General features: G+C 47.0%; 2 protein-coding genes across 2 annotated transcripts in view; both read left to right on the forward strand.

Annotated features, from left to right (window-relative positions):
- The window catches only part of GALNT16 (polypeptide N-acetylgalactosaminyltransferase 16), a 79,829-nt gene that overhangs the window by 4,769 nt on the left and 52,087 nt on the right, over positions 1-22,973 (forward strand). The gene's annotated exons all lie outside the window — the stretch shown is intronic.
- Positions 3,102-3,483, forward strand: LOC114493247 (60S ribosomal protein L37-like). The gene has a single exon (XM_036011360.1). It carries the CDS (start codon positions 3,137-3,139, stop codon positions 3,428-3,430), a length of 294 nt encoding a protein of 97 aa, XP_035867253.1. The 5' UTR covers positions 3,102-3,136; the 3' UTR covers positions 3,431-3,483.

Here is a 22,973-nt window from a genome sequence, read left to right on the forward strand (position 1 = left end):
TTTCTTCTCTGGTGGCTGATTGTTGGCTCTGTGAGTGGGGCTCTGAAAGCGCCATCTAAGCCCAGGTGGAGGGGCACTGATTGACAAGGCTGGGCCGAATTCCCTGGGGGACTGTCTTGCTGGAATGGAGGAAACCGCCCTGGGGTTAGAGGTGAGCCTGGAGCTGAACATTTCATTACAGCCAGAGGATTGAAGATTTATTCCTGTCTGCTTCTCGAGACCTGAAACACCTTCCCGGTGAACAGCTGGGCAAAGACATGGGAGGCTAAACAGCCAGTCAACCCAAGGCTTCTAGAAAGGAGCAGGGAGCAGAGCTTTCAGACGTGAGTCAGTGATGGTTACCCTTGGGCAGTAATTCGGTTCACTGAATCGGACGCTGCGCTTGGTGTGGTTACAGACAGTGTGCAGCCCGCTCTGGAAACAGTTTCAAGCGGCTTCGCCTCTCTCTGAGCACCTGTAGTCTTTGCTCTGCGACCACCCAGCCTCCATAATCGCTGTCACCTCTGTATTACACTTATGGTGGCTGACTTGCTGGACGCTTTGACACAGTGTTAGGCATTTTACAAGCTTTGAATCCCCTGAACAACCTTTGAGGAAGGTGGCGTTATCAGGTCCAGTTAACACCAGTGTAAAGTGAGGCTTAGAGAGGTTCAGTGGCTCACCCGTGACCCAGCAGCTAGTGAGTGCTTCTGAAACTCAGTGTTTCTGCCTCTGAAGGCAATGCAAGTGTCTCGTTTCCCTTGCAGCATCGTCAGGGCAAGAGCCAAATCCAATGCTTCAGCACGTCTTTCCCAGAGCACCTAGAGCAGCACCCTGCTTTGTATTCATTCCATAAACATTTATAGGAGGAGAAGCTGTGAAACCATTTAGAACAAAATGTTAGCATAGTAAAGTAGGATTATGGGTAATTCCCCTTTCATATTTTGGCTCTTTCCAACAGTGACTATAATAAGCACCTATTAATGTTATAACGATAAAGCCAATGAAGATAATTATTTTAAAAACTATTTGAAGGCTGAATAAAGTAATTCTTGATTCCTGAGCTAACGTGTACACCCCTTAACCATGTCTCCCACTTCTGAATCCCCCGTCAGTGCTTAGCACTGAGCCAGCGGAAAAAGCAGGAGGCTTATTTGAATTATTCTGTAGAAACAGAACTGAGGCCACTGAGTAAAAGTTGCAGAAAGAGAGATTTCTTTTCATCAGGAGGAAAACTTTCTCACTGAACCTGTCCGTCACTGAACCGTGCAGAGGCAGACCAGGGTTTCCCTTCACGCTCCCTGTCAGCAGGTCAGTGCTTTCTTCCAACAGCACTGGGGAGGAGGAGGAAAAAGGCTCCTTGTCCCGGCTGTCTCCTGAGATGTCAGGCAGCTCGCTAACTGAGTCTGAAATAGTCCAATTATTGCACTGCAAGAGACTTGGCACCTGGGATGCAGGGCTGGCCCAACACAGAGCCCAGGGTGGAGGGCGACGAAAAAAAGCCTGTAACTGCTGCTCTGCTGTCCCCTCCCTGTTTCTTTGGAACTGCCAAGCAGGGAAGGGGAGAGGGCCAAGGCTGGTCAGAGGCAAAGTTGCAGAGTAGGGAGCGCTGGTGCTGGTCGTTAGCATTTTTCCTGCTCCTAGGCACAGAGGCCTGCAAAGGCTTTTCTGCTCCACTGAGGCCCTTGAGCCTGACATTCCCATATTCCACTTCTTTTTTTATGTCCCTCGTCCGACCTGGGGGGAGTTTACGGGTAGCCTGTCCTACCTTCCAGGGCCCTGTCCACTGTTTGTCAGGGCAATCTTGAGTAGCAGCGTACCTGAGCGATGTGTTTGTGGAGCAAAGTGAAATAAAGCAGCCAAAGGGAACGGCCAGATGAGAGAAGGGTGGCCAAGAAAGGCCTCTCTGACAAGACGGTGTATGAGCTGAGGTTCAGTGGAAAGAGTGAGCCACACAGGCCCCTAGGGAGAAAGCGTTCCAGCCAAAGCCCAGGGCCATCTCTGTGTGGGGCGTGCTTGGTGTGCTTGGCTGGGACAATGTATGCAAAGGGCTGAAGTTGCCCAAGTGGCAGGCCGGATCACTAGGCCTCACAGGCCGTGGTGAAGGCAGGCTCAGAAATGTCCCTGAGTCATCAGGAAGTGATAAATTACATTCAGAGTACGGGCTTGGGACGTCAGGGAATGGTATCATTCAGTTCAGAACATTTTCCAGCAGTGTGGTCAAATATATTAGTAAGTGTTGGTTCTTAAACAGGTAAACCTAAGTTCTTTGAAAAATGTTCTATGGCTAGAACACTTCATTTCTTTATAATGTAAAAGCAATGAGGTACTTGTGTGTGTGCACATACTCGTGTGTGTGTGTGTGTGTGTGTGTGTGAAGCTAGTGAGGGGCCATGGAGGGTGCAGGTGGCTGAAGAGATTTGCAAGGCAAAAGTTAACGGTACTGGGCCCTGGCTGGGTACTCAGTTGGTTAGAGCATCATCCCAATATGCCAAGGTTGAGGGTTCGATCCCCAGTCAGGGCACACTTGTACAAGAATCAGCCAGTGAATGCGTGAATAAGTGGCCTGTACAGTTGCCACCATCCACATGTGGCCATTGAGCACTTCGAATGGGGCTAGAGCAACAGGAGGAAATGAATTTTTAATTTTATTTAATTTAGTTGATTTAATTTAAACCCAGCCACTCGTTTCAGTTATTGGAAAACTTTTAGAAGCATTTATAAGAATGTCAATATATGGAATCTATATCTTCAACTGTAAACTTTATGACAGCTCAATACAGATCCAGTATTTCTGGTGAAAATTTAGTATCTAAGTAGAAATGAGCCATAAGCATAAAATACATACTGGAATTTAAAGACTTAGTACAAAAGAAAAATAATTAAATTACCCCTGATTTTTAAAGATTTAAAAAAATTTATTTATTTTTAGAGAGGGAAGGGAGGGAGAAAGAGAGAGAGAGTGAGAGAAATATCAATGTGCAGTTGCTGGGGGCCATGGCCTGCAACTCAGGTATGTGCCCTGATTGGGAATTGAACCTGCGATGCTTTGGTTCGCAGCCCGAGCTCAATCCACTGAGCTACGCCAGCCAGGGCAAATTACCCCTGATTTTTAAAAAAAATATTGTTGCTCTTTGGTCTCGGCGGCAGAAGCAAGATGACGAAAGGGACGTTGTCGTTCGGCAAGCGCCGCAACAAGACGCACACGCTGTGCCACCGCTGCGGCTCCAAGGCCTACCACCTGCAAAAGTCCACCTGCGGCAAGTGCGGCTACCCCACCAAGCAGAAGAGAAAGTGTAACTGGAGTGCCAAGGCCAAGCGACGAAACACTACCGGGACCGGTCGCATGAGGCACCTGAAGATCGTGTACCACAGATTCAGGCATGGATTCCGTGAAGGAACGACACCCAAACCCAAGAGGGCAGCTGTTGTGGCGTCCAGCTCATCCTGAGGATTTCGCTGATTAGTCCCACAATAAATACTCTGGTGTCCAAAAAAAAAAAACTGTTGATGTGTTGAAATGATAATATCTGAACATATTGGACTAAATAAAATGTATTATTAAAATTAATATTACCTCTTTTCTTTTTACTTGTTAAATATGCTTGCAGAAAATTTTTAATTATAGATGAGGCTTGCATTGTATTTCCATTGGACAGTTCTCATCCTTATGTGTGTTCATGACCCTTCTCTAAAGTGCTCAGAGGTTGTTAGTGGAAGGTTATGTATAAAGAACGTGGCTACGTTCCTGGTTTACCTTGTCTCCAGGATCGTTCTTCCTGGTCCATCTGTTGCTGAGCTCCTAAGTCACCCTCATTTAGGGGCATGGGACCCTTCTCAGCAGGGGCCCTTGTCCTCATCCCATCATAAAACCAATGTCAAAGTGTTTTTGCAGTGTCTTCTCTTTTTAAAATCCCTTTGAAGCTCTGGCTGTGGTGACCATGGGTTTTCGAGGAGGGGTAAGAGCAGTGGAGGCAGGGAGCTTCTCACTCCCTTGGGAAGGAGGGAGATTAGTTCTAGTCTGTTGCTTTTCGTGTTCGTCTTTGTCCTGTTAGAGCCAGAATGACAAATAGGCTTCAGCTCTGTTTGGCGACTCAGAACCTATGGAAGTGGCAGTCAGGAGGCTGCTGTGAGTCGGATTCTGAAGCTGCCTCCAGACTGAGTGGGAAAGAAGCGATTGATTAGCCATGTCTGCAAAGGGCAAGGGAGGGGACTGCAGAACATGTGTTTTGTATTTGCTGATCCTTCACTGATGACGTTGACTTCCTGGAGTGATTTTGTTCCACCTTAAAGGTCTGATATTTTTTAAATAATATTTTATTGATTATGCGATTACAATGGTCCCATTTTTTTCTCCCTTTTATTCTCCTCACCCTGCAACCCTGCTTGCTCCAGCACTCCCCCTCCTCTTAGTTCATGTCCGTGGGTCATACATTTAAGTTCTTTGGTTTCTCCATTTCCTATACTGTTCTTAACCTCCCCGTATCTACTTTACCTGCTCTTTATTTATGCTTCTTATTCTCTGTACCTTTCCCCCCATTTTCCTCCTTTCCCCTCCCTGCTGATAACCCTCCATGTGATCTCCATTTCTGTGATTCTATTCCTGTTCTAGTTGTTTGCTTAGTTTGTTTTTGTTTTTTAGGATTGATTGTTGATCATTGCGAGTCATTTTATTGTTCATAGTTTTGATCTTATTTTTCTTAGATAGGTCCCTTTAACATTTCATATAATAAGGACTTGGTGATGATGAACCCCTTTTACTTGACCTTATCTGGGAAGCAATTTATCTGCTCTCCCATTCTAAATGAGAGCTTTGCTGGATAGAGTGATCTTGGATGTAGGTCCTTGCCTTTCATGACTTGGAATACTTCTTTCCAGCACCTTCTTGCCTGTAAGGTTTCTTTTGAGAAATCAGCTGTAGTCTTATGGAAACACATTTGTAGGTAACTGTCTCCTTTTGCTGCTTTTAAGATTCTTTCCTTATCTTTAATCTTGGGTGACTTAATTAAGATGTGTCTTGGTGGGTTTCTCCATGCTGGAGAATAAGGACCTGGTATGTTATAAGATGCTGGCCCGTTTGAAGAAGCAGGGATGAGGTTTATGTTGAATCAGCAGATGTGCAGAGGGGACACTGGTCATCTCCATGGATCAGAACCCTAACTAAGGAGACGTGCTAAGAGTTTTAAAACATTGTGCAAACCCTTTAAAAACTCAGTGGAGGTGAGTTGGCTGTGGGGGACCAGGCTACTGGTAGCATGGGAGGTGGTTAGAGCTGAAGCCCAAGGAGAAGGATAGGAACCTGGAGGGTCTGGGGGCAAGAAAATATGTTGGCTTTTTTTTGTTTCTTTCCTTCTCCCCTCCCTTAAAATTGTTCTCAGTAAATTTGAGAACATTTCTTGCTTTTTGGTGTCACCACTCTGGTTATGGTTTTGTTTAAGAATGCAGCATGAGATAGTGGTTATGGGGACAGTGGCTGGAGCCAGAGTGTCACAGTTCATGTTTCAGCTCTGCCACTCACTAGCAAGTTATTTAAGCATTCTGTGCCTCAGTTATCTTGCCTATAAAATTGGGATACTAGTATTTCCTGTTTTAGATGGCTGCTATGAAGATTAAATGAATTAATTTTCATAAAGTATTTAGAATAGTGCCTATCCCTGGCTGGATGGCTCAGTTGGTTGGAGTGTTGTCCCATACACCAAAAGGTTGTGGGTTCAATCCCTGGTCAGGGCACATACGGTTGCAAGTTTGATCCCCAGTTGTCGCATGTAGGGGAGGCAACTTATTGATGTTTCTCTCTCTCTCTCTCCCTTTCGCTCTCTCTAAAATCAATGAAAACATATCCTCAGGTGAGGATTAAAAAAAAATAATAGAGTAGTGCCTAGCACATATTAAGTGCTATACTAGCACTAGTATACAAAATTGTTTTTTGTAGTATACTAATTTGTTTTTACAAATTAGTGATAACAATACAACTTGTCATTATTTGTTAACTTGTACATTACTTATTTAATGTGCATAACAAATCACCTTAAAATTTAATGAAAAACCAGACTTCTGGCCAGTAGGGAGGCATAGGTAGACACACTGTGCCTCCTCGCACAAACAAAAGAAGGACAACAACAAATTCAGAAACAAAAAACAACCAGAACTGACAGAAAATAGAACTGTATTGAGGTCTGACAACCAAGGAGTTAAAGAAGAAACATTCATCCAGACCGGTAGGAGGGGCAGAGATGGATAGCTAGGCAGAGAGGACTCGAGGCAAGGTGGTGGCTAGAGGGCTGGGGGCCACATTTGTGTGCAGATAAACCAGGAGGAACAACTGGAGAGAGAGACAGACTGCACAAGCCAGGGCTCCAGCTCAGGGAAATAAAGCCTCAAAGCCTCTGACTAAAAACATCTGTGGGGTTGAGGTGCCAGGAGAAACTCCCAGCCTCACAGGAGAGTTCACTGGAGAGACCCACAGGGTCCCCCACATGGGAATGAGCACCAGAAGGGCCCAATTTGCTTGTGGGTAGTGGGGGAAGTGACTGAAAACCAGCAGAGAGCTGAGCATACTGCATTGTTCCCACAGTTACATGGGTTGCCCCGCCCTGGTGTGCACCTAAGGCTCCACCCATTACTTCATAACAGGCACAGGGAGACCCCCCCCCAAAAAAAAGGCCCAAATGAAAGAACAGATCAAAGCTCCAAAAAAAATACAACTAAGTGATGAAGAGATAGCCAACCTATCAGATGCACAGTTCAAAACACTGGTTATCAGGATGCTCACAGAATTGGTTGAATATGGTTGCAAAATAGAGGAAAAGGTCAAGGCTGTGAAAAGTGAAATAAAGGAAAATGTACAGGGAACCAACAGTGAAGGGATGGAAACTGGGACTCAAATCATTGGTTTGGAGCAGAAGGAAGAAATAAACAGTCAACCAGAACAGAATGAAGAAACAAGAATTCAAAAAAAAAAATGAGAAGAGGCTTAGGAACCTCTAGGACAACTTTAAACTTTCCAACATCCGAGTCCTAGGGGTGCCAGAAGGAGAAGAGGAAGAGCAAGAAATTGAAAACTTAGTTGAAAAAATAATCAAGGAGAACTTCCCCAATCTGGCAATGGGAATAGACTTCCAGGAAGTCCAGGAAGCTCAGAGAGTCCCAAAGAAGCTGAACTCAAGGAGGCATACACCTAGGCACATCATAATTACATTACCTAAGGTTAAAGATAAGGAAAGAATCTTAAAAGCAGCAAGAGAAAAGGAGACAATTACTTACAAAGGAATGCCCATATGAATTTCAGCTGATTTCTCAAAAGAAACCTTACAGGCAAGAAGGTGCTGGAAAGTATTCCAAGTCATAAAAGGCAAGGACCTACATCCAAGATTACTCTATCCAGCAAAGCTATCATTTATAATGGAAGGGCAGATAAAGTGCTTCCCAGATAAGGTCAAATTAAAGGCATTCATCATCACCAAGTCCTTATTATATGAAATGTTAAAGGGACCTATCTAAGAAAAAGAAGATAAAAAATATGAACAGTAGAATGATAACAAACTCACAACTATTAACAACAAAACCATAAGAATACAAACTAAGCAAACACTAGAACAGGAATAGAATCACAGAAATGGAGATCACATGAAGGGTTATCAGTGGGGGAGTGGGAGGGGGTGAGAGGGGGAAAAGGTGCAGGGAATAAGAAGCATAAATGGTAGGTATAAAGTAGACATGGGGAGGTTAAGAATAGTGTAGGGACTAGAGAAGCCAAAGAACTTATATGTATGACCCATGGACATGAAGAGGTGGGAATGTGGGTGGGAGGGGGGGTGCAGGGTGGAGGGGAATAAAGGGGGAGAAATGGGACAACTGTAATAGCATAACTAATAAAATATATATATTTAAAAAAACAATAATCACTCATTCTCTCTTGTGTCTGTGAGTCACATATTTGGGAGTGGCTTGGCTGGGTGGTCCCGGCTCGGGGCTTCTCAATGCAGTTGCGGTCAGATGTCAGCTGGGGCTGCAGTCATGGACAGTGTGGAAGGTGGCCGTCTCATGTGGCTGGCAAGCTGGTGTTGGCTGTTGTCAGGAGGCCTCAGTTCTTCACACGTGGGCTTCTTCGCAGGCCTGGTTGAGTGTCTTCACGCTGTGGTGGCTGGCCTCCTCCAGAGCAAGCACTCCGAGGGAGTGCTAATTCACAGACCAAGGGAGATATTGCAAAGCCTGCTTGACCTAATCTGGGAAAGTCACATTAGCAAAGCGGTGATGTGGTCTAATTACATTCTGAGAGACCGCTGTGACTGCAGGTTTGAGACAGAAGGGTAACAACAGCCCTTTTTGCTCACCTGATATGTGTCAGGAGATTGCCAGTTGTGTTTCATCTAGTTTTCCTTGAGACTGTCACAGCTGGCTTGTGACCTGAACGTTACTACCCCCATTTCACAGATAAGGGGTCTGACCGAGGGAGGGCAGCTTACCTGCCACCAGAGCCAGAGCTGAGCCAGGTTTTCCTGGCACCAAAGTCTGCAGAGATGCCAACTTCAGGATGCCCACCACCTGATAGACATGGCTTACGAGGGGAAAACAGACTTTGCGAAGGAGCTGAATTTCCTTATTTCTTGAATTCAGGGTGGAAAACCTAAAAAGGTGAAGAAGTATTAGACAGGTTAGACAAAGGAGTGGGGTGGGGATTGGAGCTGGAGGGAAGATCCAGGGGTCAGGGTGGGGATTGGAAGGTTTTATGGACCAGAAGGATGTGGCGTGCGCAGAGTCCCTGCAGTTGGTGTAGGCTCTCCAAATCAGCAGAACCTCTGAGGTCAGGGGAAGTCTTGGTGTTACCTGAGAGAGTCCCACGCAAAGGAGTCTGGCCCCCCTACCTGAGCTGAATTGCCTTGCAGAAATAAAATAAATGAACTAGATCAATATGTGTCAGCATGAATGGAGCTTAAAAACATGATGTTAATGGGGGAGAAAAACCCAATTACAGATCATTTAGTATAATAAATACACTTATGCAAATTAGAATAATACAAAACAGTTGTGTCTATTGTTCCTGGATGCGTGTGTGTCTGTGTGCATATATACATTTCAAAGTATAGCAATGGACCAGAGAGGATGCCCAGGCAGTGAACGCTGCTGGAGAGAGATGGGGGAGTGGACCAACAGGGAGTTTGGCTTTATTTGTAACATTTTATTTCAGTTGTTTAAAGGATAGAGGCTTGAAGCCAATCTGACAAAACGTTAACAAACTGTGAATTCTGATGGCAGTACAGGTGAGTGTTAGTTAGTCTTTGTACTTTTTGGAATTAAAAAAATCCTTACATCTAAAAACACTTTAAAAGGAAAGAGAGAGCTGCTGCCCCGAGGTTGCCGGGTCTGCACTGCATGAAGATGGAGCATGAGGGTTGTGGAGGACCGCAGGCAAGGTCCTGCTCCCCCAGCCTTCTGCAGAGCCCGCCTCCCACCTGGCACCATTTCATTTCCCTGGGGGACAGTAAAGCAATTCTCGGTGCTTGGCGCTCGTGTGTGGAGAGCGGAAATCCATTTTAGCCTCATACCTCATAAGGTTTGTGAGGTCTCACTCAAAGCCCCCAGTTGAATCCCTGGAGCAGGAGGGAGGGATAGGACGAGAGGAGAAGCAGGGCAGTTCCAAAGCCCAGGGACCCCAGTGCTCTGTGTATCTGCCCTCCCCACCCTCAGGTGCTCTGTGAGCTCAGTGGTGGAAGTCTGTCTTCCTTGTTCCAGCGGGGCTATGTGGTCGTGACAGCTGACCAGCCCAGCCTTCCATCCTCCTGGGCTCCATGTGCCTGCGTGACCCAGGGAGACATGACTTGCTCAAATGCATTGACATCGCTCTCCCTTCTCCCAGGATGCAGGCCTGTGGCATTTCCAAGTCCTGATAATTCACAGGTCTGGGCAGCCCTGTGCAGTCCCCTATCATCACAGACACAGTCCTCTGCCGGAGCAGAGGCTTGCTGGGTAGGAGCTGAGCCTGTCCCCAGGGCCTGTCTAAACCCCAAGACATCATGAAGAGCCTTAGAGAAACGGTATTCATTCTGAAATTACTTCCTGCTGGTGAGTACCAGCATGCCCAGAGCACTTCAAAAACCAAGTGTTAGGACTATTAATTCTCGTAAGTTACCTGATGGGGTTTGCCCCCAAGGAACTCTGAGAGGTCCTCTCAGAATTGACAAAGATTATATCAGCACCAGCTGATTTTTTTTTTCTTTACATGCAGACAGCTCAAGCAGCATAGTGAGTTTCCATACCCTTCAGAGGGGCTTGGATCCTGAGGCCTCTTACCTTCTAAAGGCAATTCCTCGTGCTGTTGCCTTGCTCACTGCTGCCCAGAGACAGGGTTGTGTGTTACAGCACACAGGCCTGGAGGCAGCCGGGCCTGGGTTTGAATCCCCACTCCCGCACCAGAGCCTGGGCTCAGGCAGGTGAGGAGCTTGGTTTAACACGCCAGGAAGCTTTTCCAGGAAGCTTTACGCTAGGAAAGATAGGATAGTGGTCATCACAGGAGGTAAGACCATGGACTCAGGAGTCTAAATGCTGGGTTCAAATGTAGCTCCACTACTTACTAACTGTGTGACTTTGGGCAAGTTACTTAACCTTTCTGTGCCTCAGTACCTACATCACAGGGTAGTTACAAGGGTTTGATTATTTACTAAAAGTGGTGCTGGTGGCATGGGGCCTGGCACTTTGGAAGTGCTACTTAAATTACGTTATCATTATCCCTGTGAATTCTCAGCTTCCCCATGTTGTGTCCTCACTCCTTTAAGTTGCTGTATATTTATTAAGTACCTACTGTGCATCAGGAACTCTGCAGGGTGCCAGGAAATCAAAGGTGAACAAGGCGTCCTGGCCCCGTCCTCACAGTGCTTACACTCTGCTGGGGGAATAGATGATGACACGGGCGTGGACTAATACCTGGGAGGATGTACCTAAGAAGGAAGATTCAGCTCTGCCATGCCCCTCCTGGTTTGGGAAAAGGGACTCCTACCTTGGGGTGCTCATACCTGCCCTGCTATACCATCTCTTTGACCCTCTCCTGAGACTAGAATCATCCTAACTTCTCAGAGGTTGCAGGGGCGGTGGAGACCCTGAGCTCTTCCTCATTGCTCCTCGAGCTGCGGTTCCTCACGGGAGGGTGCCTGCTCTGCAGCCCAGGGAGCAGGGAGCAGAGATGCCGTCTGGGTGCCAGTGTTGGGGCTGTCTTGCCACTGTCCCACCTCCAGGGGCTCTAGCCATCGCTGTCAGCAAGGACGGGTGAAGGAACACAGGTGTGTCGGGAGCAGGGTTGGAGCAACACGGTTGTTCTGGCAGACGCCTCGGCACCCAGGAGGGTAGAAGAGAGGAGCCCCCAGCCCTGGGTCAGCGAATGCGCCCTGCCTGGTGTATTTCGAGGACCGTGATAGTAGGAGCCAGAGTAAGGAGATTCTTTATACATGGGCTGCTCACGTGTGACAAGTGCTCCAGGGCAGAAAACTTACCACCACACACTGCCTGTGACACTGGGTCCCCCCCCAACTCAGCACCTGCTCAGGCATGTCAGCCCCTCATCCAGCAAAACTCTGGGACTCAGTCCCTTAGTACAGTGAGCTCTGGTGCCACAGCTTATTGCAAACCTGGGCAATTTCCATCTCTGTTCTGTGTCTGTTTCCTCAACTGCAAAATGGGGACAATGAAAGGAGACTGTCCGGAGAAGATCTCTGTGGGGCCCAGGTGGGATGAGGCATTAAAGTAGGCTGTATTGGGCTTGGCTCAATATGAGGCCGATGTCATTTATTATTGTGTTATTTTCCAGGGACAGTTAGGTCATGCCTAGAGCCCATCCTACATGGAAGCTGGATGGCTCTCATCAAAGAAAGATTCTTTCATTGTCATCGCAACTCTCCTGTGTCCTATCACCTGCACTTCCATTTTAGTGGGGCTGTTGTAGCTGCCCAGAGGAGGGGCCCATCCACGTTACCCCAGACATCCAAGGCCTGGATCTGCTGCTGCAAATGAAGGAAACTGAGGCCCCCTCGCCCATCCCTCCCTCAGGGGCCATGTCTCTCTCACAGAGGCTGTGTGTCCCCAGTAAACACCCCACATTCCTCAGTAGTTCTGGCTTCTCTGTACTTTTGTATGTGGCCCTTGATTGTGGTTACCCAGGCCCCAGTCTGTCTCTTGGCCTTCATCTCAGGGCCTTTGCCCAGCTAGGGCAGTCTCTCCATTTCCCACCTCCTGAGAGACTCTGGTTGGCCCAGCTCATCCTGCTGAGCTCAGCCACAGAGGTGAAAGGTCACTAGTGAACAGCTGGATGGACCACTTTTGGATTAGATGCCCACCCGGGTTGAACAGTTGTAACAAAGTGATCAGAATCACGGGGCACAGAACACAGAGATTAGAACAGCAGGGGCTATGTGGAGGGGGCAGGGGCAGAGTCCCTTAAAAAGGGGTGGACGAGGGAACTCTCTGGAGAAATGTTAATGTTCTGTTTCCTGGTAGGGATTTAGATTACACAGATGCATGAATGTGTCAAAATTTACCTAAAGGTACTCTTAAGCTTTGTACATTTTACATCTCCCCACACACAAAACCTTAAACAAATTTTGAACTCCAGTTAATGATATGCATGTTGAAGTGTTTAGGGCTGAAGTATGCTGAGGCCTACAGCTTCCTTTGAAATACACCAAAAAATTAAGGAGGACTGATTGATGGATGAAAGAGTGGATAGAGGGGTGGGTGTATGATAAATCAAATATAGCAAGACACTAATGGTAAAGTCTATGTGGGAGATATGTGAGTGTTCATTATATAATTCTTTAAGCACATTTAAAGATGTTTATAATAAGCCCTGGTTGGGGTGCCTCAGTGGATTGAGTGCCAGCCTGTGAACTGAAAGGTCACCAGTTCGATTCCCAGTCAGGGCACATGCCTGAGTTGCAGGCCAGGTCCCCAGTTGGGGGTGTGCGAGAGACAACCAATCGATGTTTCTCTCTCTTTCCCCCTCCTTTCCTTTCTCTCTAAAAGTACATTCTTTTTTTAAAATAAAAATGTTTATAATAAAATGTAAAGTTTTAATTAAAAAAGAAAGGCAGGCACTGACTGCCATCTCAACATGGTTTGCTCTTTCTCCAGTCAAAACCCACAGGACGCTAGTGCCCCAGGCTGGCTACAGAATGCTCAGCATCTCTTGACCAGTTCTGAGATGAGCTGATTAATACTTGAGAGAGTCTCCAGGATATGTGAGTCACTCGCCACTCCCAGTTTTCCAGATCAAGTCCCCACACCAAGCCAGGTCCCCGGAAAGTGGCACACCCAGCAGTGATTTGTGGTTTTGCTCTCTGTCGGAAAGTCTTTGTAGAATCACATCTCTGCTGCCAGGCCCTCGCTTGTACAGAGCCCCTTTCAGCCCCTTGGCACAATCACCGTTGGCATTATTGTCATATTTCCATTGTGTGAGAATCCCCAAGAGAAAGTCACCGTCCCTGCGGGGACCTCGGGGCTGGTTGCTGTTGTAGGCCCAGCATAGTGGGCCTCTCCTAGGTGCTCAGTGAGGGTTCACTGTTCTAACGCAAGGACGAGCAGATTGCAGAATCCACTGCAGAAAAGGAGGATCTCTGTCCTGACTGGTGGGTAAGCTTTCATTTAGCGAACAGTGAGAACTAAGCAGCACACAGTGCTTCCTTTTTGGTGCAGCTAGAAATTCAACAGAGCAATTACACCTGCTCCAGTAGCCCAGGGCCCCTCACTGGCAGTTGGTGGGTATCCAGTCCCTCCCTTCCAACACTCTGAATTTCTTGTCTTCTTGTGTTTAATGATACAGGGAATATACCATAAATAAATGAATAGGAGTCAAGTCCCACTCTTTCATTTTGCCATTGAGGAAAATGACTCAGAGAGGTTGAGTGAATTGCCTGAAGGTGCACAGCAATCTGCCCAGCAGCTGAGTCAACGCAGCTCTTCCCTTTCCTGCTTCCTGGGCCACAGAGCCTCTTGTGTTCATATCTGAGATGATGCAACTGCCCGAGAGTGAGATCCACTAACTGAAAATCGTAACTGCAGGGCCCCAATCCAGTAGAAACTTCTCCATTTGATCTCATCTGGGCATCGAGTGACTAATGCCGAGGACTCGGAGAGAGCTCTCCACAGCAACAGGAACTCTGAGTTGTCCCTGAAGACTCCTACCTCCTACAAGACTTTGGAGCTAAGAAACCAAAATGTTTCTTGGAACCAGTGATGCTGCAAGTCCAAAGCAAACTAGTGAAGGTGTCTGCCACTGCCTCTCTCAAGTCCCCACAACCTGCTTCCCAGCAGGCACTGGAAGAAGGGCCTGTAGATTCTGAGGAAATGTAGACACCTGGGAGCCTGACTTACAGGGGAGAAAAGGACAGAGAGAGGGTCACTTGTTTAAAGTCACACAGTTTGTTTCTTGTTCGGCAGGCGAGGCCTGGGATCCAGGCCTCCTGGCCATAATTCTTCCCTCTATACCCTGCTGCCCCTTTGGAAAGCCACAGGACATTTGTTCTTCATTAGGGCAAACCATTACGCCATCAGAATAAGTTGAGAGCCAGCTGCGAAGAAGCCTCGGCGGTGAATGAAGTAAGTGGACAGGCTACCAACTCCAACCCACATTAACATGTCGGGCCCATGAGACCACAACACTCCTTCCTGCTAGTAACTGCAGGATCTGCGTGCCCCTGAGGCCCAGCGGGGTCAGCACCTCCTGCGTTCCCGCTGCACTGAGCACCCAGCCCGGCCGGTGAGTGGTGGCCCCAGACCCGCTAGTTTGCCACCTGGAATCACTCGGAGATAAAGAGATGCAGGGGACCTTCACGGGGTACATCCTCAAGGACCAGGAGGTTCCAGTAGGTTTCCATCAACCCAGAAGTCTGTGGATTGGAAATCAGTCGGTCCCTATAGCATCGGAAACTGGAAAAAACCAGCCCAGGGTCTGGAAAGTCAGCCCCCAGAAAATGAGAGCGCGCACCTGTGACCCGTGCTCACGTTTGGGTCTGATGTTCCTGGGCACAAAGCCCAGAGCAGCAGTGGATAGAGATCTTCTCACTGTTTTCCCTTTGGGGCCAGCGAGGGTTGCTGTGGTCTAGAGGCTCTGGAGAGGCTGAGAACGGCTGAGCCGGTGTGGAAGTCAGCGCTTTGACGGGGCCACCATTTAGGAGTCTCTGGTTAACATGACCAACTTATGTCTTAGGGGACCGTACTGCTAGGATACCTGGGATACTAGAAACCAGCTGCTTCAGGTGGTCAAAACCTCTGAAATCTTTACTTTGCTAGAAGGCTTAGACTCTATAGTTCTCTGTTGCTGTTCTCAAGCCTAAGGCCTGGGAGGGCCTTCTTGGCCCAGTTTAAGTCCTGTGTTTGCCCTTTGGTGGGAAGAAGTGGGATTTCTTCAAAGGGGCCTCCAAGGACCCTCTGCTTGTGTGTGATGTTGATGGTGGTGGGGGGAGTCCTTTGATTTACCCTGCAAATGAGGTTGTCCTCAGAGACAAGAGACAATTCCCTAACAGGAGACCAGGGTGCTCTTTGGAAGAGAAAATAAATACTGGGCTTCTCCAAACAGAAGCTGTTGCTTATACCCTATGTAGAAATTGTTCTGGGACATTTTTACTAATTAATTTAACAAACACATGCTCTGTTGGTCAAAGTCAATGCTCTAATGTGTGAGATTTTTATTTTTAAAAAATATTTTATTTATTTTTAGATAGAGGGGCAGGGAGAGAGAAAGAGGGAGAGAAACATTAATGTGTGGTTGCCTTTGGTGCACCCCCTACTGGGGATCTGGCCCACAACCCAGGCATGTGCCTTGACTGGGAATCGAACCAGCAACCCTTTGGTTTTCAGGCAGGCACTCAATCCACTGAGCCATACTAGCCAGGGCTCTAATGGGTAAGGTTCTTAAAAGCGAGAGACAGTGCCACGGTGCTAGTTACTGTTGCATACCCAGATATGCATATTTGTCATCAGAACTCAACATTTGTAGATGCTCTCAAGTTTGCACTTTGTCCGACCCCAGCTTGCCCAATCTTTGCAAGGTTCCCAGGAGGCAGTCCCACAGAATTCAATGCTCCCTTTGCCTCAAGAAGCCAACATCTTGGATTGCCTTGCAGGCAAATAGGAACGGGGGTGGGGACAGACAACTGTCCCCAAACATGGGAATTAAACCCAGGCCGCCGGTACCAGACCAGCTCTGCAGGCGGACTCCACCATCACCCCTCTTTGGGGCCTCCCCGGAGAGGTGAGACAACAAGACCTGCATGTGGGTTCATGCCCTTTGGTTTCACTGTCGATCATTTTAACCTAACAGAAGCGAATGAAAAGGCTGTCAAAAATATGAATGTTCTCATTGACCCCAAGATGCTGTGGTGGAGAGTGATTGGAAGATTCAGATTAAGAATGTGACTCCTGAGAGCACCTTCTGGCCCTCAGACCTGTACGCTTCACCTCTGGGCTGGAACAAAGTCTCAGCCCAGAGGGTCATGGTCTCAGGAAATGACCAGCTCTTGAAAATGAGGGTGTAGAACAAAAACACTATTTCAGCCCTATCTGGAAAGAATTAAATGCTGAAACCCCCCATCCCAGTTCTGTTATTTGTGACAGTTAAGTTGTGTTAGAGCAAGTGGACCGCACCTGCTCTAGACCGCTGGGAGCTCCCTCACCGCCGTGATCTCAGAGGGGGTGCTGCTGCCCATGGGCCGGAGAGAGGGGCTCGAGGCTTCCAGAGGCGAAATTCCACTGAGGCTCAGCGACCGTCCTTTCCTGTTTAAATTTTCCACTTCGACGCTCTTTACCGTAAAGTTAAAGGATAAGGGAGATTCTTTTTAAAATTTTTAAAAATGTTTATTGATTTGAGAGAGAGAGGAAGAGAAAAAGAGAAGCATCAATGCGAGAGAAAACATCGATTGGTTGTCTTTCATACACACCCTGACCAGGGATTGAACCTGCCATCCAGGTATGAGGCCTGATTGGGAGTCGATCTTCCAACATTTTGGTGTACAGGTCGATGCTCCAACTCACGGAGCCACACTGGCCAGGGTGGGAGATTCTTTTTGCAGGGCCTTGTCTTTATGATTTTGGTAAGACTTAATATTTTAAATTTTCACAAAGAAGTGTTTCAGGTTTGTCCCCACTCCGGGGGGTACTCAACTCTGACTTCCCCATGTCTCTACACTGGATAAGCCCCAGGCAGGCAGCTGTGCAGACAGCTGGGTTGGTGCGGATGCCACCTGGTGAGATCAGGACCCGTCCCCACCTCTCCTGCTCTTGGCCGGGGTAGTGGCAGAGGGTGCACCTTCCACAGACATACGCCAAGCCCTGACTTTGACGCTGGCCTGACCACTGGGCACAGAAGCTGAGACAGAGGGCCCACCTCTGCCAGGAAGGCCTGGAGTGATACGGAACAGGAGCTGGATGCCCTGGGTTTCAATCCGCCTTTTCAGCCGTGGAACCCCTTAAGTCTCTTCGTTTTACAATCTGTACAACAGCTGTTATGATAATACACATAGGCTTATCTAATGAGATGGTGCATGTGAAATTGCTTCGCAAAATATTCAGTCCCATAAAGTCTAAGGAACCATGGTCATCACTGCAGTGGGGGCCCCAGGACCTGTAATGGGTGTGGCCCCACGGGACTGCTAACTTGGGAGGGGGTGGATGCCCCTCCTGGGCCCAGACTGGATGGTGTCCTGGTGTATCCCTCTGTAAGGCAGAGACCTGGGGTGGGAAAGGATAGCTCTGTCTCAGCCTTAACATTAGTTTAATAGCTGCACTTTATGGAGTGTTAACTCTGTGCCCCGCACCACGCTAAACATTGTACACATATGATCTCATTTCTTCTCCCAGCGTCCCAGTAGGGTAGGCACAGAGGGGTCAAGTAACTTGTCCAACACGACGCAGCTAGTACGTGGCAGAGCTGGGACGGCCACCCAGGTTGTCTCCTCCCTAAGTTAAGTTCTTAGTCCAGATGCCAGACCTCTCCATTTGCCATTATGATCTCTGTCCTGAGACAGACGTGGTGCTGCCTCCCTGTTCCTCCTGGGAGACGAGGCCAAAGCCAAGGCAGGCAGGGCAGGGAGTGGGAGCCACAGCCTAGAGCTCAGGGAGCGTATCTGGTTGCTCCTCAGCTCATCCTCTCCCCACCCCCTAAGACACCAAAGCAGGGCTCCCCCATACCCTTCACCTCACCCTTCACTGATCTTATGGCCCATAGGAAGTCTTCCTTCATACCTAACCCAGCCAGCCTCTCACCCCAGCCTAGACCCAGCAGTGCATCTTCAACACTCTGGGGAGGTGGGGAATTTCTCCAGCAACCCCCAGCCCACGATAGCACTTATACCAAACTCAAAGATCCACCTAAAGGCCCTCAGCCTTTGCTCTCCAGACTGGTGAGGTTGGCTTCCCCTCACACATCTGGTTTATGGTGTCCTATAGAAAGGCTGCAGACGCCTCCTGGGGACAGCGGCTGCAGTTCCTGTAGTACCTCCAGGGTGAGGACAGGGCTGGTCCACCAGGCAGCCTAGTCCCAGTGAAGAGAGTTGGCTCATAGTACTACCAGTGGAAGTGGGGTTCTTGTGGCATTTCAAGGAGAAGAATTTCCATAGACCCGCATGGGAAGATGGAGCTCTGTGGTATGGCTTATTGATGATGTATAATTAAGGGGGTTCCCCTCCTAACTGTCCCATCTCCTTCCATCTCGCCATGGAAAAAGTCCAGTTGTGTCTTCATTAGGGCCAGGATGAAGGACACTGCCCAGAGTTTATGCTCCACATTACAGCCCAGTCCAGCATCCAGCTAGCTTAGCACGTGTTCCCAGCTGTTGCCCATTGCTGTGCTTTGGTATTCAGGCTCCCTCCTGGAGGCCATGGGCTACTTGGCTGCTCAGGCCACGTGGCCATGAAGAGAACAGGTGCGTGCACCGTGCAAGTATGGGTCACAAGCAGTAGAAAGAGCTTCTTTGTTCCCCTGGGTTATAACCAGGAACTTGGGTTTGGGATGGGCCAGGTGCTTTCTCAAAATCACCAATCAACTTCCCAAGTTTTTGTGGGCTTTGGATAGGGTCCATTCCCCAGTTAGAAGGATAAGCCTCTGCACCTCCAACAATCTGGTACGGCAGGGGTGAGGGGAGGAATGTTGTTCCCCTTGGCGGAGCAATGCTGTGATCCCCTAGAGTGTGAAAAGCTGTCGTTTCCTTGTGAAGCAGACAGGCTCCTGCTTCCCAGTTTATTAAACTCAATGTCTAGTCTCTTTTGCTCCCTGTCTCAATACCTAGTGAAACACACCGACAGTAACAATAGTGTTAGGAGCATAAGACGTTTGGTTAATCATCCTAAACAAATTGCAGTGCTTCCTTAATGATCTGGAATGAAAAATGTAGGTGATAAGAGAGTTAGATAGAGCCCTGGCTGGTGTGGCTCAGTGGATTGAGCACTGGTTTGTGAATTGAAATGTCACTGGTTTGATTCCCGGTTAGGGCACATGCCTGGGTCATGGGCTGGGTCCCTGGTTGGGGGCATGCAAAAGGCCACCAATTGTAAATCAATGTTTCTCTCCTTCTCTTTCTTCCTCCCTTGCCCTCTCTCTAAAAATAAATAAATAAAATCATTTTTTAAAAAAGAAAATTAGATAGAGGACAATTTGTCTATTTATTAAGCCCTAAGTAGATGCTGTGAACCTGTGCTGATCACTCTACACATATTAGAGCGTGTAATCCTTTCACCCCACAAGCTAGTACTTTTTTTTTTTTTAAATCCATTTTACAGGCAGGAAAGCTGAGACTTAACAGAAGTTAAGTATCTTGTCACTGATCAGATGGCCAAATCGGTAGAGGAGTTGGATTCAAACCCCATTTGGGGTTGCCCCAAAACCTGGGCTCTAAACTCCCCAGCATAGTGTCCCTCTGTCTTGCAAAGAAACCCAGACACCTAAGTAAACATGAGGAACTGTGTTGACTTCTCTCTCCTCTCTCCATCCCTTAAGGTCTAAACCAGATAGAAAAGGGATTTGATTTCTTTACGGCCGCTCTGTAGGTTTGGCACTTCCCTTCCAAACAGACTATTGCTTAAGGAAGTCTGGCTATTTATACTCTCTGAACATTTCAAAATACCATTGGACAAACCCAAGCCATCTGAGTGAATTAGATAGTGGTTTCTTCCCTGACTGGCATTTGCTGAGTACTTAATGTATGCCAAGCACTTTGTATCAATGGTTTTTATTTAGTTCTCATAATAACCTTAGTTAGGTGGTGTCATTGTAAGGCAGGGTTGTGCAGTGGTTAATAAGCACTTGGTTCTTAACACCAGGCTGCCTGCCCTGCTGCTTGCTAGCTGTGTGACCGTGGGCATGTCCCCTAACCTCTCTGTGCCCAGTTTCCTCATTTGTAAAGTGGTGTCAAGTGATCACCATAGAAGAGTCGGGAGGGTTAATATATGCAGACCACTCGGAGTCGTGTCTGGCTATATAGTAAACATTAGTTACTACAGACCTGCTTTACAGATAAGGATGCTGGGAGGTAACATAGCTCGCCTCGCTAGGCTGGGGGAGCTGACATTTGAAGCCAATGAGTCTCATGCTGGGACCCATGCAACGAAGCACTACCACCTGTTAGAAGCCCAGCCCCACGCCACTTTACTGAGTATATAATCCATACTGTAAAACTCACTCACTTCAGGTGTGCAATTCAATGACTTTTCCTGAACTTACAGTTGGGCAGCCATCACCATAAATCAAGTTTAGAACATTTCTGTTACCCCCCAAAGAGTCACTGTTGCCCATTAGTCACTGCACCTCCCCACCCCCAGCCCTAGGCAACCACTAATCTCCTCTCTGTTTCTATGGATTTACCATTTCTGGACATTTTCTATGAATGGAATCATGTAGTATGTTAGTGTTTGGCCACAAGTCTGGCTTCTGTCACGTCACGTGATAGTTTCTGAAGTTCTTCCACGTTGTAGTTGTATCAGTAGTTTGTTCCTGCTTCTGATAAATAGTATCCCATTGCATGGAGACATCTCATTTTGCTTATTCACTTACCAGTTGATAGACATTTAGATGGTGTTCACCTTTAGACCATTATGAAGACCTTCTAAATATTTAATAACTTGTTGTGAAGAATGTCAAACATACAGTGAGCCCCCACAGACCTGTCAACCGGCTTTGGCATGTAGCGCTAACGTCCACACTTTGTTCCGTCCAGAGCCTGCCCAGACGCCTGTCCTGTTGCTCTTTAACTTCTTCCTTTAAGATTATAATTTTAGTTTATTCTTAATAGGTAGTATAGTAATAAGATTCTAAAACCAACGTAGTTAAAACCATATGTAGTTAAAAAGATATACAGTGGAAAATTTCACTCTGGAAACTTCTATCTTCCATCAGCTCAGTTTTCACTCAGTGCTACTCAACTATTCTTATTTTTATTATTATTATTTTTTAATCTTCACCTGAGGTTATGTTTATTGATTTTAGAGAGAGAAGAAGGGGGGAAGAAAGAGAGAGAGAGAGAGAAACATCCATGAGAGAGAGAGGCATCCATTGGTTGCTCCCATATGTGCCCTGACTGGGGATCGACCCCACAACCTAAGTATGTGCCGTGACTGGGAATCAAACCTGCAACCTTTTGGTGTACAGGATGATGCTCAACCAACTGAACAACCCGGCCGGGCTCAACTATTTATTTTTATGTATTCTTCCAGGATGCACATGTAAGAAAATATGAATCTATGGTCTTTGCTCACTTTTTACTTAAAAGGTCAGGATATTTATTTTATATATATATATATATATATATATATATATATATATATATATATAGTTTTGTTACTTGATTTTTTTTTTCGCTTAACCATATAGCTTGGAAATCTTTCCAGATCAGAAGATGGATAGTTTTCTTATTCTTTTCTTTTCATTTTTACAGCTTCCTATTGTTCCATTGCATGGATGTACCATAACTTATTTAACAAGCCGCCTACTGGGGGGCACTTGGGCTCTTTCCAGATTTTTACTGTTACAGGTAATGCCACGGTCCATAAACTTGTACATACATCATGTCTCACTTACAACACAGTCCCTATGGGATCCCTTTCCTAAAAAGGAACTGCTGGGTCAGAGAGCGCACGCATGGGGAGCGCTTGCAGCTGTCCCTGATTTTCCCTCTCTGGCAGCTGCGCGGAGTCTCACCCGCAGTGGTAGATGCCGGCGCCTGGTGTCCGTGGCCTTGCCCATGCAGTGAGTCATCCAGCTCACTCACTTTTACATAATAGTTCTGTTTTTCAGGCCTTGCCTCCTTTTCTTTCTTTCTCTTCTTATTTTGCTTTAGTGTATACATTTTTATGTAAAGAATTTTTGAATGTTTTTTTTTACCTGCACACCTTGAGTCCTTTTTGAGGCTTTTTTGTTAAGAGCCATTTTGAGATACAATTTACGTGTCATAAAAGTCACCTGTTCAAAATACAACCTTCAGAGATTTTTAGTCTGTAGGTCATTTTTAATGCTCATCTCTAACCTTTAAAATTTTGTTCTAATTACAGAATACCTTTTCAGCCCCCAAAACTTGGAAAAACAAAACACATCAAGAAAAATAACCGTAGTGCCATCATCTAAAGATATCCATTGTTCCCATGTCTTTAAACAAAAATGATACTAAATGTAGACACAATGCCAAAGTTTGCTTTCATCATTCTCAGCTCTTTTAAGCCTCTCATTTAGGGTCTTCAGCCTCTAGGTCTGTTAGTCAACACAGTCATCATTAATGGTGACAGTAACAGCAGTAACGGTGGTGATACTCCCCGCTTACTGTGAGCCTGCGTGCCAGGCACTGCGTATTGCACAATTTACTCAATCTCAGTTATTCCTCGAAGTAATTTGGTGACATTGGTACTATGCTCACCCCGTTTTACAGTGAAAGAAACTGAGGCTCAGAGAGGTACAGTAGTCTGCCTAATGTTAAACAGGCAGCAAGTGAAGGAGCCAAGGTTTGAACTCTTTTGCCTGAGTGACTTCAAAAC

This window comes from Phyllostomus discolor, chromosome 1 (assembly GCF_004126475.2).
Source record: "Phyllostomus discolor isolate MPI-MPIP mPhyDis1 chromosome 1, mPhyDis1.pri.v3, whole genome shotgun sequence".
Taxonomy (NCBI): Eukaryota; Metazoa; Chordata; class Mammalia; order Chiroptera; family Phyllostomidae; genus Phyllostomus; species Phyllostomus discolor.

Excerpts from the sequence above, each read along its gene's own strand:
- LOC114493247 (XM_036011360.1), top strand. The coding sequence starts at position 3,137 with ATGACGAAAGGGACGTTGTCGTTCGGCAAGCGCCGCAACAAGACGCAC.